General features: G+C 48.7%; 2 protein-coding genes across 5 annotated transcripts in view; both read left to right on the top strand.

The window, feature by feature from the left end:
• Positions 1-5,659, top strand: part of LOC118381502 (2-aminomuconic semialdehyde dehydrogenase) — a 30,962-nt gene extending 25,303 nt beyond the window's left edge. For both annotated transcript variants that reach the window (XM_052524601.1, XM_052524602.1), the window contains exon 7: positions 5,003-5,659. In XM_052524601.1, coding sequence (XP_052380561.1) covers positions 5,003-5,455 — 453 coding nt within the window. In that variant the 3' untranslated portion in view covers positions 5,456-5,659. The remainder of the gene's footprint in view (positions 1-5,002) is intronic.
• LOC127931535 (nascent polypeptide-associated complex subunit alpha, muscle-specific form-like) overlaps positions 1-14,728 on the top strand; it is a 208,498-nt gene that overhangs the window by 91,752 nt on the left and 102,018 nt on the right. The window lies entirely within an intron of this gene.

Below are 14,728 nucleotides of genomic sequence, written 5' to 3'. Positions count from 1 at the left end.
AGTGGTCTAGAGGAGGATGAGCTGGCCAATCAGCGGTCTAGAGGAGGATGAGCTGGCCAATCAGTGGTCGAGAGGAGGATGAGCTGGCCAATCAGTGGTCTAGAGGAGGATGAGCTGGCCAATCAGTGGTCTAGAGGAGGATGAGTTGGCCAATCAGTGGTCTAGAGGAGGATGAGCTGGCCAATCAGTGGTCTAGAGGAGGATGAGCTGGCCAATCAGCGGTCTAGAGGGGAATGAGCTGGCCAATCAGTGGTCTAGAGGGGATGAGCTGGCCAATCAGTGGTCTAGAGGAGGATGAGCTGGCCAATCAGTGGTCTAGAGGAGGATGAGCTGGCCAATCAGTGGTCTAGAGGGGAATGAGCTGGCCAATCAGTGGTCTAGAGGGGATGAGCTGGACTATCAGTGGTCTAGAGGGGAATGAGCTGGCCAATCAGTGGTCTAGAGGGGGATGAGCTGGCCAATCAGTGGTCTAGAGGAGGATGAGCTGGCCAATCAGAAGGTCTAGAGGGGAATGAGCTGGCCAATCAGTGGTCTAGAGGGGAATGAGCTGGCCAATCAGTGGTCTAGAGGAGGATGAGCTGGCCAATCAGTGGTCTAGAGGAGGATGAGCTGGCCAATCAGTGGTCTAGAGGGGAATGAGCTCGCCAATCAGTGGTCTAGAGGGGGATGAGCTGGACTATCAGTGGTCTAGAGGGGAATGAGCTGGCCAATCAGTGTTCTAGAGGGGATGAGCTGGCCAATCAGTGGTCTAGAGGGAATGAGCTGGCCAATCAGCGGTCTAGAGGAGGATGAGCTGGCCAATCAGCGGTCTAGAGGGGAATGAGCTGGCCAATTAGTCGTCTAGAGGGGAATGAGCTGGCCAATCAGTGGTCTAGAGGAGGATGAGCTGGCCAATCAGTGGTCTAGAGGAGGATGAGCTGGCCAATCAGCGGTCTAGAGGAGGATGAGCTGGCCAATCAGTGGTCGAGAGGAGGATGAGCTGGCCAATCAGTGGTCTAGAGGAGGATGAGCAGGCCAATCAGTGGTCTAGAGGAGGATGAGCTGGCCAATCAGTGGTCTAGAGGAGGATGAGCTGGCCAATCAGCGGTCTAGAGGGGAATGAGCTGGCCAATCAGTGGTCTAGAGGGGGATGAGCTGGCCAATCAGTGGTCTAGAGGGGAATGAGCTGGCCAATCAGTGGTCTAGAGGGGGATGAGCTGGCCAATCAGTGGTCTAGAGGAGGATGAGCTGCCCAATCAGCGGTCTAGAGGGGAATGAGCTGGCCAATCAGTGGTCTAGAGGGGGATGAGCTGGCCAATCAGTGGTCTAGAGGAGGATGAGCTGCCCAATCAGCGGTCTAGAGGGGAATGAGCTGGCCAATCAGTGGTCTAGAGGGGAATGAGCTGGCCAATCAGTGGTCTAGAGGAGGATGAGCTGCCCAATCAGCGGTCTAGAGGGGGAATGAGCTGGCCAATCAGTGGTCTAGAGGGGAATGAGCTGGCCAATCAGTGGTCGAGAGGAGGATGAGCTGGCCAATCAGTGGTCTAGAGGGGAATGAGCTGCCCAATCAGCGGTCTAGAGGGGAATGAGCTGGCCAATCAGTGGTCTAGAGGGGAATGAGCTGGCCAATCAGTGGTCGAGAGGAGGATGAGCTGGCCAATCAGTGGTCTAGAGGGGAATGAGCTGGCCAATCAGCGGTCTAGAGGGGAATGAGCTGGCCAATCAGCGGTCTAGAGGGGAATGAGCTGGCCAATCAGCGGTCTAGAGGGGAATGAGCTGGCCAATCAGCGGTCTAGAGGGGAATGAGCTGGCCAATCAGCGGTCTAGAGGGGAATGAGCTGGCCAATCAGCGGTCTACTTGTATTCATATTTTTTAAAAACCGGTATATATACACGCCCACACCATTCTGTTGTTATTTGACTAATATTGTAAGTGATTTATTTAATATGAATCTGGAAACACTGAACAGTTACTTTAAAGCTCCTTCTGCCATGGCTATCTGAGTGACTCAAACATTATAACCAAAATCAATGGCCCGATGCCATGACGTGGTTACTTCTCCCTGACTGTCTGGAGTTTATTCTAGTGGTTGTTAGTTCTCCCTGACTGTCTGGAGTTTATTCTAGTGGTTGTTACTTCTCCCTGACTGTCTGGAGTTTATTCTAGTGGTTGTTACTTCTCCCTGACTTTCTGGAGTTTATTCTAGTGGTTGTTACTTCTCCCTGACTGTCTGGAGTTTATTCTAGTGGTTGTTACTTCTCCCTGACTGTCTGGAGTTTATTCTAGTGGTTGTTACTTCTCCCTGACTGTCTGGAGTTTATTCTAGTGGTTGTTACTTCTCCCTGACTGTCTGGAGTTTATTCTAGTGGTTGTTACTTCTCCCTGACTGTCTGGAGTTTATTCTAGTGGTTGTTACTTCTCCCTGACTGTCTGGAGTTTATTCTAGTGGTTGTTACTTCTCCCTGACTGTCTGGAGTTTATTCTAGTGGTTGTTACTTCTCCCTGACTGTCTGGAGTTTATTCTAGTGGTTGTTACTTCTCCCTGACTGTCTGGAGTTTATTCTAGTGGTTGTTGCTTCTCCCTGACTGTCTGGAGTTTATTCTAGTGGTTGTTACTTCTCCCTGACTGTCTGGAGTTTATTCTAGTGGTTGTTACTTCTCCCTGACTGTCTGGAGTTTATTCTAGTGGTTGTTAGTTCTCGAAGATCATGTTATTAAAAAATCATTATCTACATACTTCACATCAGGAAATCAGTCAATTGGGAAAAAAACATGTATTAGGCCCTAATCTATTGATTTCACATGACTGGGAATACGGATGTGCATCTGTTGGTCACAAGATACCTTTTAAAAATGTTTTGGGGGCCGTGGATCAGAAAACCAGTCAGTATCTGGTGAGACCACCATTTGCCTCACTCAGCGCGACACATCTCCTTCACACAGAGTTGATCAGGCTGTTGATTTGTGTTCTGTGGAATGTTGTCTCACTCCTCTTCAATGGCTGTGAGAAGTTGCTGGATATTGGCGGGAACTGGAACACACTGTTGTACACATCAATCCAGAGCATCCCAAACATGCTCAATGGGTGACATGTCTGGTGAGAATGCAGGCCATGGAAGAACTGGGACATTTTCAGCTTCCAGGAATTGTGTACAGATCCTTGCGACATGGGGACGTGCATTATTATTATTATTGCTGAAACATGAGGTGATGGCGGAGGATGAATGGCACGACAATGGGCCTCGCCTCAGGATCTCGTCACGGTATCTCTGTGTATTTAAATTCGTTCACGAAATTGAGAGAAATTAGCATATATACACAGTGTGGAGAACAAGTATTTGATACACTACCGATATTGCAGGTTTTCCCACTTACAAAGCATGTAGCGGTCTGTAATTTTTATCACAGGTACACTTCAACTGTGAGAGACGGAATCTAAAACAAAAATCCAGAAAATCACATTGTATGATTTTTAAGTAATTAATTTGCATTTTATTGCATGACATAAGTGTGCGGCGAGGTGGAACAGCACTGGGCTATGCTGGCGAACCGGGGACACCCTGCGTAGAGCTGGTGCCATGTACCCCGGCCCGAGGAGACGCACTGGAGACCAGTGCTTCATGGCACTCTAGCCCGGCCGATACGAGGAGCTGCTCTGTAACGCACCGGGCTATGACTACGCACCGGGGACACCGTGCGCCTCACGGCATAACACAGTGCCTGCTTGGTCCACCAGTTGGCTCAGGTCTCCTACCCGACTTAGCCACACTCCCCGTGTGCCTCCCCAATACATTTTGGGGGCTGCCTCTCGTCCCAGCTGCGCTGCCGTGCTGCCTCCAGCTCTGCTTTGGGGCGGCGATATTCTCCAGCCTGAGCCCAGGGTCCTTCTCCGTTCAAAATCTCCTCCCACGTCCAGGAGTCTTGAAATTTCGGCTGCTGCTGCTGCCTGTTACCTCTGCTTTGTCCTTTGGGTGTTTCTGTAACCTTCGTCGTATTCTCCTTTTAATGAAAACGAATACTCGAACAAAACACAACAAAACATGAGAACGAAACGAAAACAGAAAATAAAAACAGTCCTGAACGGTGAAATACAAACACAGAACAGAAAATAAACACACAGGTGGGAAAAGGCTGCCTAAATATGATTCTCAATCAGAGACAACTAACGACACCTGCCTCTGATTGAGAACCATACCAGGCCAAACTCAAAACACAACATAGAAAATGGAACATAGACAACCCACCCCAACTCACACTCTGACCAACCTAAAACAAAGACATAATAAAAGAACTAAGGTCAGAACGTGACATCTTCGATAATCAGCACAACAGTTTACAGCTGAAGAAAGTTCTTTGTTTCTGGCCATTTTGAGCCTGTAATCGAACCCATAAATGCTGATGCTCCAGATACACAACAAGTCTAAAGGAGGCCAGTTTTATTTCTTCTTTAATCAGGACAACAGTTTTCAGCTGTGCTAATATAATCGCAAAAGGGTTTTCTAATGATCAATTAGCCTTTTAAAATGATAAACTTGTATTAGCTAACACAACGTGCCATTGGAACACAGGAGTGATGGTTGCTGATAATGGGCCTCTGTACATCTATGTAGATATTCCATTAAAAAACAGCCGTTTCCAGCTTCAATAGTCATTTACAACATTAACAATGTCTACACTGTATTTCTGATCATTTTGATGTTATTTTAATGGACAAAAAAAAATGTTTTTCTTTCAAAAACAGGGAAATTTCTAAGTGACTCCAAACTTTTGAACGTTAGTGTATATATCATGTTTTTTGGAGTGACTGCCTTGATTTAAATGAATATAGGGATGATACAGGAATGTCCAGGACAAGTGGGGAAATCTGTCCACGCATGTTATTTACCTTGGCAGCCCCTCCAGGTAATATTAACATATACACCTGTCTAACCTGTCCCTCCCCCATCCAGGTACGTAGCTTCCTGACCCTGGTCTGTGTTATGGTGATATTAACATATACACCTGTCTAACCTGTCCCTCCAGGTGCGTAGCTTCGTGACCCTGGCTCGGTCGGAGGGCGCCACGGTGCTGTGTGGGGAGGGCGAGGACCCGCTGCTGCTCCCCCAACGTAACACCAGCGGCTACTTCATGCGTCCCACCGTCATCGCCGGCGTAGCCGAGTCGTCCCGTGTGATGCAAGACGAGATCTTCGGCCCCGTCGTCTGCGTCAACCCCTTCGACGGCGAAGACGATGCTGTCGCTAAGGGCAACGGGGTACGTTATGGCCTGGCGGCGACTGTGTGGACGCGTGACGTCGGGCGAGTGCACCGGGTGGCGAGGAGGTTAGAGGCGGGGCTTGTCTGGACCAACTGTTGGCTGGTCAGAGACCTGAACCTACCGTTCGGAGGCATGAAGAACTCAGGGGTGGGGAGGGAAGGAGGGAGGGATAGTTATCACTTCTTCACGGAGGTGAAGACCATCACTGTTAAACACTGAGAGGATGGAGGGAAAACATGTTTCTGTTGGTGTGTGGTCTTGTTGTTCTTTGTTAGGGTTTAGAGGTTAGGGTTTAGAGGTTAGGGTTAGAGATTAGGGTTAGAGATTAGGGTTTAGAGGTTAGGGATTAGGGTTAGGGTTAGAGGTTAGGGTTTAGAGGTTAGGGTTAGAGGTTTAAGGTTAGGGTTAGGGTTAGAGGTTAGTGTTAGGGTTAGAGGTTAGGGTTAGAGATTAGGGTTAGAGGTTAGGGTTACAGGTTGGGGTTAGAGGTTAGTGTTTGGGTTAGAGGTTAGAGGTTTAAGGTTAGGGTTAGAGGTTAGGAGTTAGGGTTAGGAGTTAGGATTAGGGGTTAGAGGTTAGGGTTAGAGGTTAGGGGTTAGGGTTTAGAGGTTAGAGGTTAGGGTTTAGAGGTTAGGGTTTAGAGGTTAGGGTTAGGGTTAGAGGTTTAAGGTTAGGGTTAGGGTTAGAGGTTAGTGTTAGGGTTAGAGGTTAGAGGTTTAAGGTTAGGGTTAGAGGTTAGAGGGTTAGGGTTAGAGGTTAGAGGTTTAAGGTTAGGGTTAGGGTTAGAGGTTAGGGGTTAGAGGATTAGGGTTCGGGTTAGAGTTTAGAGGGTTAGGGTTAGGGTTAGAGGTTAGAGGGTTAGAGGTTAGAGGGTTAGAGGTTTAAGGTTAGGGTTAGGGTTAGAGGTTAGGGTTAGGGGTTAGAGGATTAGGGTTCGGGTTAGAGGTTAGAGGTTAGAGGGTTAGAGGGTTAGGGTTAGGTGTCTCGCTCAAATGACTGTTTTGTTTTATGACATTAATTGTTTTATGATTATTTTCCTTACACATCCCCTTCGAGGCAATAAAGCTTTCTCTCTGGATGACTTTCCTCTTGCAATCACACCTGCACTTGTTTTTTCTTTCTGGTTCTGCGGAAGAGGGAGACAGGTATGTAGAGGGAGACAGGTAGGTAGAGGGAGACAGGTAGGTAGAAGGAGACAGGTAGGAAGAGGAGACAGGGAGGTAGAAGGAGACAGGTAGGTAGAAGGAGACAGGTAGGAAGAGGGAGACAGGTAGGTAGAAGGAGACAGGTATGTAGAGGGAGACAGGTATGTAGAAGGAGACAGGTATGTAGAAGGAGACAGGTATGTAGAGGGAGACAGGTATGTAGAAGGAGACAAGTAGGTAGAGGGAGACAGGTATGTAGAAGGAGACGCGTAGGTAGAGGGAGACAGGTATGTAGAAGGAGACAGGTAGGTAGAGGGAGACAGGTATGTAGAAGGAGACAGGTATGTAGAAGGAGACGGGTATGTAGAAGGAGACGGGTATGTAGAAGGAGACAGGTATGTAGAAGGAGACAGGTATGTAGAAGGAGACAGGTAGGTAGGGAGACAGGTATGTAGAAGGAGACAGGTAGGTAGAAGGAGACAGGTATGTAGAAGGAGACAGGTAGGTAGAGGGAGACAGGTATGTAGAAGGAGACAGGTAGGTAGAGGAGACAGGTATGTAGAAGGAGACAGGTAGGTAGAGGGAGACAGGTAGGTAGAGGAGACAGGTAGGTAGAATGAAGACAGGTAGGTAGAGGGAGACAGGTATGTAGAAGGAGACAGGTATGTAGAAGGAGACAGGTATGTAGAAGGAGACAGGTAGGTAGAGGGAGACAGGTATGTAGAGGGAGACAGGTAGGTAGGGGAGACAGGTATGTAGAGGAGACAGGTAGGTAGAAGGAGACAGGTAGGTAGAGGGAGACAGGTATGTAGAGGGAGACAGGTATGAATGGAGACAGGTATGTAGAAGGAGACAGGTATGTAGAGGGAGACGGGTAGGTAGAGGGAGACAGGTAGGTAGAAGGAGACAGGTATGTAGAGGGAGACAGGTATGTAGAGGAGACAGGTAGGTAGAGGGAGACATGGGGAGACAGGGGGAGACAGGTAGGTAGAGGAGACAGGTAGGTAGAGGGAGACAGGTAGGTAGGAGACAGGTAGGTAGAGGGAGACAGGTAGGTAGAAGGAGACAGGTAGGTAGAGGGAGACAGGTAGGTAGGAGACAGGTAGGTAGAGAGAAACAGTTATGCGAGAGGGAGACAGGTAGGTAGAGGGAGACAGGTAGGTAGAAGGAGACTGGTAGGTAGAGGGAGACAGGTAGGTAGAGGGAGACAGGTAGGTAGAGGGAGACAGGTAGGTAGAGGGAGACAGGTAGGTAGGAGACAGGTAGGTAGAGGGAGACAGGTATGTAGAAGGAGACAGGTAGGTAGAGGGAGACAGGTAGGTAGAGGGAGACAGGTAGGTAGAAGGAGACAGGTAGGTAGAAGGAGACAGGTATGAATGGAGACAAGTAGGTAGAGGGGAGACAGGTAGGTAGAAGGAGACAGATAGGTAGAAGGAGACAGGTAGGTAGAAGGAGACAGGTATGAATGGAGACAGGTAGGTAGAGGGAGACAGGTAGGTAGAAGGAGACAGGTAGGTAGAAGGAGACAGGTAGGTAGAGGGAGACAGGTATGTAGAAGGAGACAGGTAGGTAGGGGAGACAGGTATGTAGAAGGAGACAGGTAGGTAGAGGGAGAAAGGTAGGTAGAGGAGACAGATAGGTAGAGGGAGACATGTATGTAGAGGGAGACAGGTATGAATGGCGACAGGTAGGTAGAGGGAGACAGGTATGAATGGCGACAGGTAGGTAGAGGGAGACAGGTAGGTAGAAGGAGACAAGTATGTAGAGGGAGACAGGTATGTAGAGGGAGACAGGTATGAATGGAGACAGGTAGGTAGAGGAGACAGGTAGGTAGAGGGAGACAGGTATGTAGAAGGAGACAGGTAGGTAGAGGGAGACAGGTATGTAGAAGGAGACAGGTATGTAGAAGGAGACAGGTAGGTAGAGGGAGACAGGTAGGTAGAAGGAGACAGGTAGGTAGAGGGAGACAGGTAGGTAGAGGGAGACAGGTATGTAGAAGGAGACAGGTAGGTAGAGGGAGACAGGTATGTAGAGGGAGACAGGTATGAATGGAGACAGGTAGGTAGAGGGAGACAGGTAGGTAGAAGGAGACGGGTAGGTAGAGGGAGACAGGTAGGTAGAGGAGACAGGTAGGTAGGGGAGACAGGTAGGTAGAGGGAGACAGGTAGGTAGAGGGAGACGGGTATGTAGAGGGAGACAGGTATGTAGAGGGAGACAGGTAGGTAGAAGGAGACAGAGAGGAAGGGAGCCAGGTATGAATGGAGACAGGTAGGTAGGGGAGACAGGTAGGTAGAAGGAGACAGGTAGGTAGAGGGAGACAGGTAGGTAGGAGACAGGTAGGTAGAGGGAAACAGTTATGCGAGAGGGAGACAGGTAGGTAGAGGGAGACAGGTAGGTAGAAGGAGACAGGTATGAATGGAGACAAGTAGGTAGAGGGAGACAGGTAGGTAGAAGGAGACAGGTAGGTAGAAGGAGACAGGTAGGTAGAGGGAGACAGGTAGGTAGAGGGAGACAGGTAGGTAGAAGGAGACAGGTAGGTAGAAGGAGACAGGTATGAATGGAGACAAGTAGGTAGAGGGAGACAGGTAGGTAGAAGGAGACAGGTAGGTAGAAGGAGACAGGTAGGTAGAAGGAGACAGGTATGAATGGAGACAGGTAGGTAGAGGAGACAGGTAGGTAGAAGGAGACAGGTAGGTAGAAGGAGACAGGTAGGTAGAGGGAGACAGGTAGGTAGAGGGAGACAGGTATGTAGAAGGAGACAGGTAGGTAGAGGGAGACAGGTATGTAGAAGGAGACAGGTATGTAGAAGGAGACAGGTAGGTAGAGGGAGACAGGTAGATAGAGGGAGACAGATAGGTAGAGGGAGACATGTATGTAGAGGGAGACAGGTATGAATGGCGACAGGTAGGTAGAGGGAGACAGGTATGTAGAGGGAGACAGGTAGGTAGAGGGAGACAGGTAGGTAGAAGGAGACAAGTAGGTAGAGGGAGACAGGTATGTAGAGGGAGACAGGTATGAATGGAGACAGGTAGTTAGAGGGAGACAGGTAGGTAGAGGGAGACAGGTATGTAGAAGGAGACAGGTAGGTAGAGGAGACAGGTATGTAGAAGGAGACAGGTATGTAGAAGGAGACAGGTAGGTAGAGGGGAGACAGGTAGGTAGAAGGAGACAGGTAGGTAGAGGGAGACAGGTAGGTAGAGGGAGACAGGTATGTAGAAGGAGACAGGTAGGTAGAGGGAGACAGGTATGTAGAGGGAGACAGGTATGAATGGAGACAGGTAGGTAGAGGGAGACAGGTAGGTAGAAGGAGACGGGTAGGTAGAGGGAGACAGGTAGGTAGAGGGAGACAGGTAGGTAGAGGGAGACAGGTAGGTTGAGGGAGACAGGTAGGTAGAGGGAGACGGGTATGTAGAGGGAGACAGGTATGTAGAGGGAGACAGGTAGGTAGAAGGAGACAGAGAGGAAGGGAGACAGGTATGAATGGAGACAGGTAGGTAGAGGGGAGACAGGTAGGTAGAAGGAGACAGGTAGGTAGAGGGAGACAGGTAGGTAGAGGGAGACGGGTATGTAGAGGGAGACGGGTATGTAGAGGGAGACAGGTAGGTAGAGGGAGACAGGTATGTAGAGGGGAGACAGGTAGGTAGAGGGAGACATGGGGAGACAGGGGAGACAGGTAGGTAGAGGAGACAGAGAGGAAGGAGACAGGTAGGTAGAAGGAGACAGGTAGGTAGAGGGAGACAGGTAGGTAGGAGACAGGTAGGTAGAGGGAACAGTTATGCGAGGGAGACAGGTAGGTAGAGGGAGACAGGTAGGTAGAAGGAGACTGGTAGGTAGAGGAGACAGGGTAGGTAGGTAGAAGGAGACTGGTAGGTAGGGGAGACAGGTAGGTAGAGGGAGACAGGTAGGTAGAGGAGACAGGTAGGTAGGAGACAGGTAGGTAGGGGAGACAGGTAGGTAGAGGAGACAGGTAGGTAGAGGGAGACAGGTAGGTAGAAGGAGACAGGTAGGTAGAAGGAGACAGGTATGAATGGAGACAAGTAGGTAGAGGGAGACAGGTAGGTAGAAGGAGACAGGTAGGTAGAAGGAGACAGGTAGGTAGAAGGAGACAGGTATGAATGGAGACAGGTAGGTAGAGGGAGACAGGTAGGTAGAAGGAGACAGGCAGGTAGAAGGAGACATGTAGGTAGAGGGAGACAGGTATGTAGAAGGAGACAGGTAGGTAGAGGGAGACAGGTATGTAGAAGGAGACAGGTAGGTAGAGGGAGACAGGTATGTAGAAGGAGACAGGTAGGTAGAGGGAGACAGGTAGGTAGAGGGAGACAGATAGGTAGAGGGAGACATGTATGTAGAGGGAGACAGGTATGAATGGCGACAGGTAGGTAGAGGAGACAGGTATGTAGAGGGAGACAGGTAGGTAGAGGGAGACAGGTAGGTAGAGGGAGACAGGTATGAATGGAGACAGGTAGGTAGAGGAGACAGGTAGGTAGAGGAGACAGGTATGTAGAAGGAGACAGGTAGGTAGAGGGAGACAGGTAGGTAGAAGGAGACAGGTAGGTAGAGGGAGACAGGTAGGTAGGGGAGACAGGTATGTAGAAGGAGACAGGTAGGTAGAGGGAGACAGGTATGAATGGAGACAGGTAGGTAGAGGGAGACAGGTAGGTAGAAGGAGACGGGTAGGTAGAGGGAGACAGGTAGGTAGAGGAGACGGGTATGTAGAGGGAGACGGGTATGTAGAGGAGACAGGTAGGTAGAAGGAGACAGAGAGGAAGGGAGACAGGTATGAATGGAGACAGGTAGGTAGAGGGAGACAGGTAGGTAGAAGGAGACAGGTAGGTAGAGGGAGACAGGTATGTAGAAGGAGACAGGTAGGTAGAGGGAGACAGGTATGTAGAAGGAGACAGGTAGGTAGAGGGAGACCGGTAGGTAGAAGGAGACAGGTAGGTAGAGGAGACAGGTAGGTAGAGGGAGACAGGTATGTAGAAGGAGACAGGTAGGTAGAGGGAGACAGGTATGTAGAGCGAGACAGGTATGAATGGAGACAGGTAGGTAGAGGGAGACAGGTAGGTAGAGGGAGACAGGTATGTAGAAGGAGACAGGTAGGTAGAGGGAGACAGGTATGTAGAAGGAGACAGGTAGGTAGAGGGAGACAGGTATGTAGAAGGAGACAGGTAGGTAGAGGAGACAGGTATGTAGAAGGAGACAGGTATGTAGAAGGAGACAGGTAGGTAGAGGAGACAGGTAGGTAGAAGGAGACAGGTAGGTAGAGGGAGACAGGTAGGTAGAGGGGAGACAGGTATGTAGAAGGAGACAGGTAGGTAGAGGGAGACAGGTATGTAGAGGAGACAGGTATGAATGGAGACAGGTAGGTAGAGGGAGACAGGTAGGTAGAAGGAGACGGGTAGGTAGAGGGGAGACAGGTAGGTAGGGGAGACAGGTAGGTAGAGGGAGACAGGTAAGTAGAGGGAGACAGGTAGGTAGAGGGAGACAGGTATGTAGAGGGAGACAGGTATGTAGAGGGAGACAGGTAGGTAGAAGGAGACAGGTAGGTAGAGGAGACAGGTATGTAGAAGGAGACAGGTAGGTAGAGGGAGACAGGTATGTAGAAGGAGACAGGTAGGTAGAGGGAGACAGGTATGTAGAGGGAGACAGGTATGTAGAAGGAGACAGGTAGGTAGAGGAGACAGGCAGGTAGACAATGCCCCATGCACAAAGTGAGGTCCATGCAGAAATGGTTTGTGTGGAAGAACTGGATTGGAATTCACAGAGACCTGACCTCAACCCCAACAAACACCTTTGGGATGAATTGGAACGCCGACTGAGAGCCTGAAGGCCTAATCGCTCAGTATCAGTGTCCGACCTCACTTCACTTCAGGCAGGTAATCTGTTGGTTCTCAACTGTTATTCCACTTCAGTCAGGTAATCTGTTGGTTCTCACCTGTTATTCCACTTCAGTCAGGTAATCTGTTGGTTCTCACCTGTTATTCCACTTCAGTCAGGTAATCTGTTGGTTCTCACCTGTTCTTCCACTTCAGTCAGGTAATCTGTTGGTTCTCACCTGTTATTCCACTTCAGTCAGGTAATCTGTTGGTTCTCACCTGTTATTCCACTTCAGTCAGGTAATCTGTTGGTTCTCACCTGTTATTCCACTTCAGTCAGGTAATCTGTTGGTTCTCACCTGTTCTTCCACTTCAGTCAGGTAATCTGTTGGTTCTCACCTATTCTTCCACTTCAGGCAGGTAATCTGTTGGTTCTCACCTGTTCTTCCACTTCAGTCAGGTAATCTGTTGGTTCTCACCTATTCTTCCACTTCAGGCAGGTAATCTGTTGGTTCTCACCTGTTCTTCCACTTCAGTCAGGTAATCTGTTGGTTCTCACCTGTTATTCCACTTCAGTCAGGTAATCTGTTGGTTCTCACCTGTTATTCCACTTCAGGCAGGTAATCTGTTGGTTCTCACCTGTTATTCGACTTCAGTCAGGTAATCTGTTGGTTCTCACCTGTTCTTCCACTTCAGTCAGGTAATCTGTTGGTTCTCACCTGTTCTTCCACTTCAGTCAGGTAATCTGTCGGTTCTCACCTGTTATTCCACTTCAGTCAGGTAATCTGTTGGTTCTCACCTGTTATTCCACTTCAGTCAGGTAATCTGTTGGTTCTCACCTGTTATTCCACTTCAGTCAGGTAATCTGTCGGTTCTCACCTGTTATTCCACTTCAGTCAGGTAATCTGTTGGTTCTCACCTGTTATTCCACTTCAGTCAGGTAATCTGTTGGTTCTCACCTGTTCTTCCACTTCAGTCAGGTAATCTGTTGGTTCTCACCTGTTATTCCACTTCAGTCAGGTAATCTGTTGGTTCTCACCTGTTATTCCACTTCAGTCAGGTAATCTGTTGGTTCTCACCTGTTATTCCACTTCAGTCAGGTAATCTGTTGGTTCTCACCTGTTCTTCCACTTCAGTCAGGTAATCTGTTGGTTCTCACCTATTCTTCCACTTCAGGCAGGTAATCTGTTGGTTCTCACCTGTTCTTCCACTTCAGTCAGGTAATCTGTTGGTTCTCACCTATTCTTCCACTTCAGGCAGGTAATCTGTTGGTTCTCACCTGTTCTTCCACTTCAGTCAGGTAATCTGTTGGTTCTCACCTGTTATTCCACTTCAGTCAGGTAATCTGTTGGTTCTCACCTGTTATTCCACTTCAGGCAGGTAATCTGTTGGTTCTCACCTGTTATTCCACTTCAGTCAGGTAATCTGTTGGTTCTCACCTGTTCTTCCACTTCAGTCAGGTAATCTGTTGGTTCTCACCTGTTCTTCCACTTCAGTCAGGTAATCTGTCCGTTCTCACCTGTTATTCCACTTCAGTCAGGTAATCTGTTGGTTCTCACCTGTTATTCCACTTCAGTCAGGTAATCTGTTGGTTCTCACCTGTTATTCCACTTCAGTCAGGTAATCTGTCGGTTCTCACCTGTTATTCCACTTCAGTCAGGTAATCTGTTGGTTCTCACCTGTTATTCCACTTCAGTCAGGTAATCTGTTGGTTCTCACCTGTTCTTCCACTTCAGTCAGGTAATCTGTTGGTTCTCACCTGTTATTCCACTTCAGGCAGGTAATCTGTTGGTTCTCACCTGTTATTCCACTTCAGTCAGGTAATCTGTTGGTTCTCACCTGTTCTTCCACTTCAGTCAGGTAATCTGTTGGTTCTCACCTGTTATTCCACTTCAGTCAGGTAATCTGTCGGTTCTCACCTGTTATTCCACTTCAGTCAGGTAATCTGTTGGTTCTCACCTGTTATTCCACTTCAGTCAGGTAATCTGTTGGTTCTCACCTGTTCTTCCACTTCAGTCAGGTAATCTGTTGGTTCTCACCTGTTATTCCACTTCAGGCAGGTAATCTGTTGGTTCTCACCTGTTATTCCACTTCAGTCAGGTAATCTGTTGGTTCTCACCTGTTATTCCACTTCAGTCAGGTAATCTGTTGGTTCTCACCTGTTATTCCACTTCAGTCAGGTAATCTGTTGGTTCTCACCTGTTATTCCACTTCAGTCAGGTAATCTGTTGGTTCTCACCTGTTATTCCACTTCAGTCAGGTAATCTGTTGGTTCTCACCTGTTCTTCCACTTCAGTCAGGTAATCTGTTGGTTCTCACCTGTTATTCCACTTCAGTCAGGTAATCTGTTGGTTCTCACCTGTTCTTCCACTTCAGTCAGGTAATCTGTTGGTTCTCACCTGTTATTCCACTTCAGGCAGGTAATCTGTTGGTTCTCACCTGTTAATCCACTTCAGGCAGGTAATCTGTTGGTTCTCACCTGTTAATCCACTTCAGGCAGGTAATCTGTTGGTTCTCACCTGTTATTCCAC

Source organism: Oncorhynchus keta, chromosome 8 (assembly GCF_023373465.1).
Source record: "Oncorhynchus keta strain PuntledgeMale-10-30-2019 chromosome 8, Oket_V2, whole genome shotgun sequence".
Taxonomy (NCBI): Eukaryota; Metazoa; Chordata; class Actinopteri; order Salmoniformes; family Salmonidae; genus Oncorhynchus; species Oncorhynchus keta.
The sequence above is the reverse complement of the archived record's forward strand: the minus strand, read 5'-3'. Positions and strand labels throughout refer to the sequence as shown.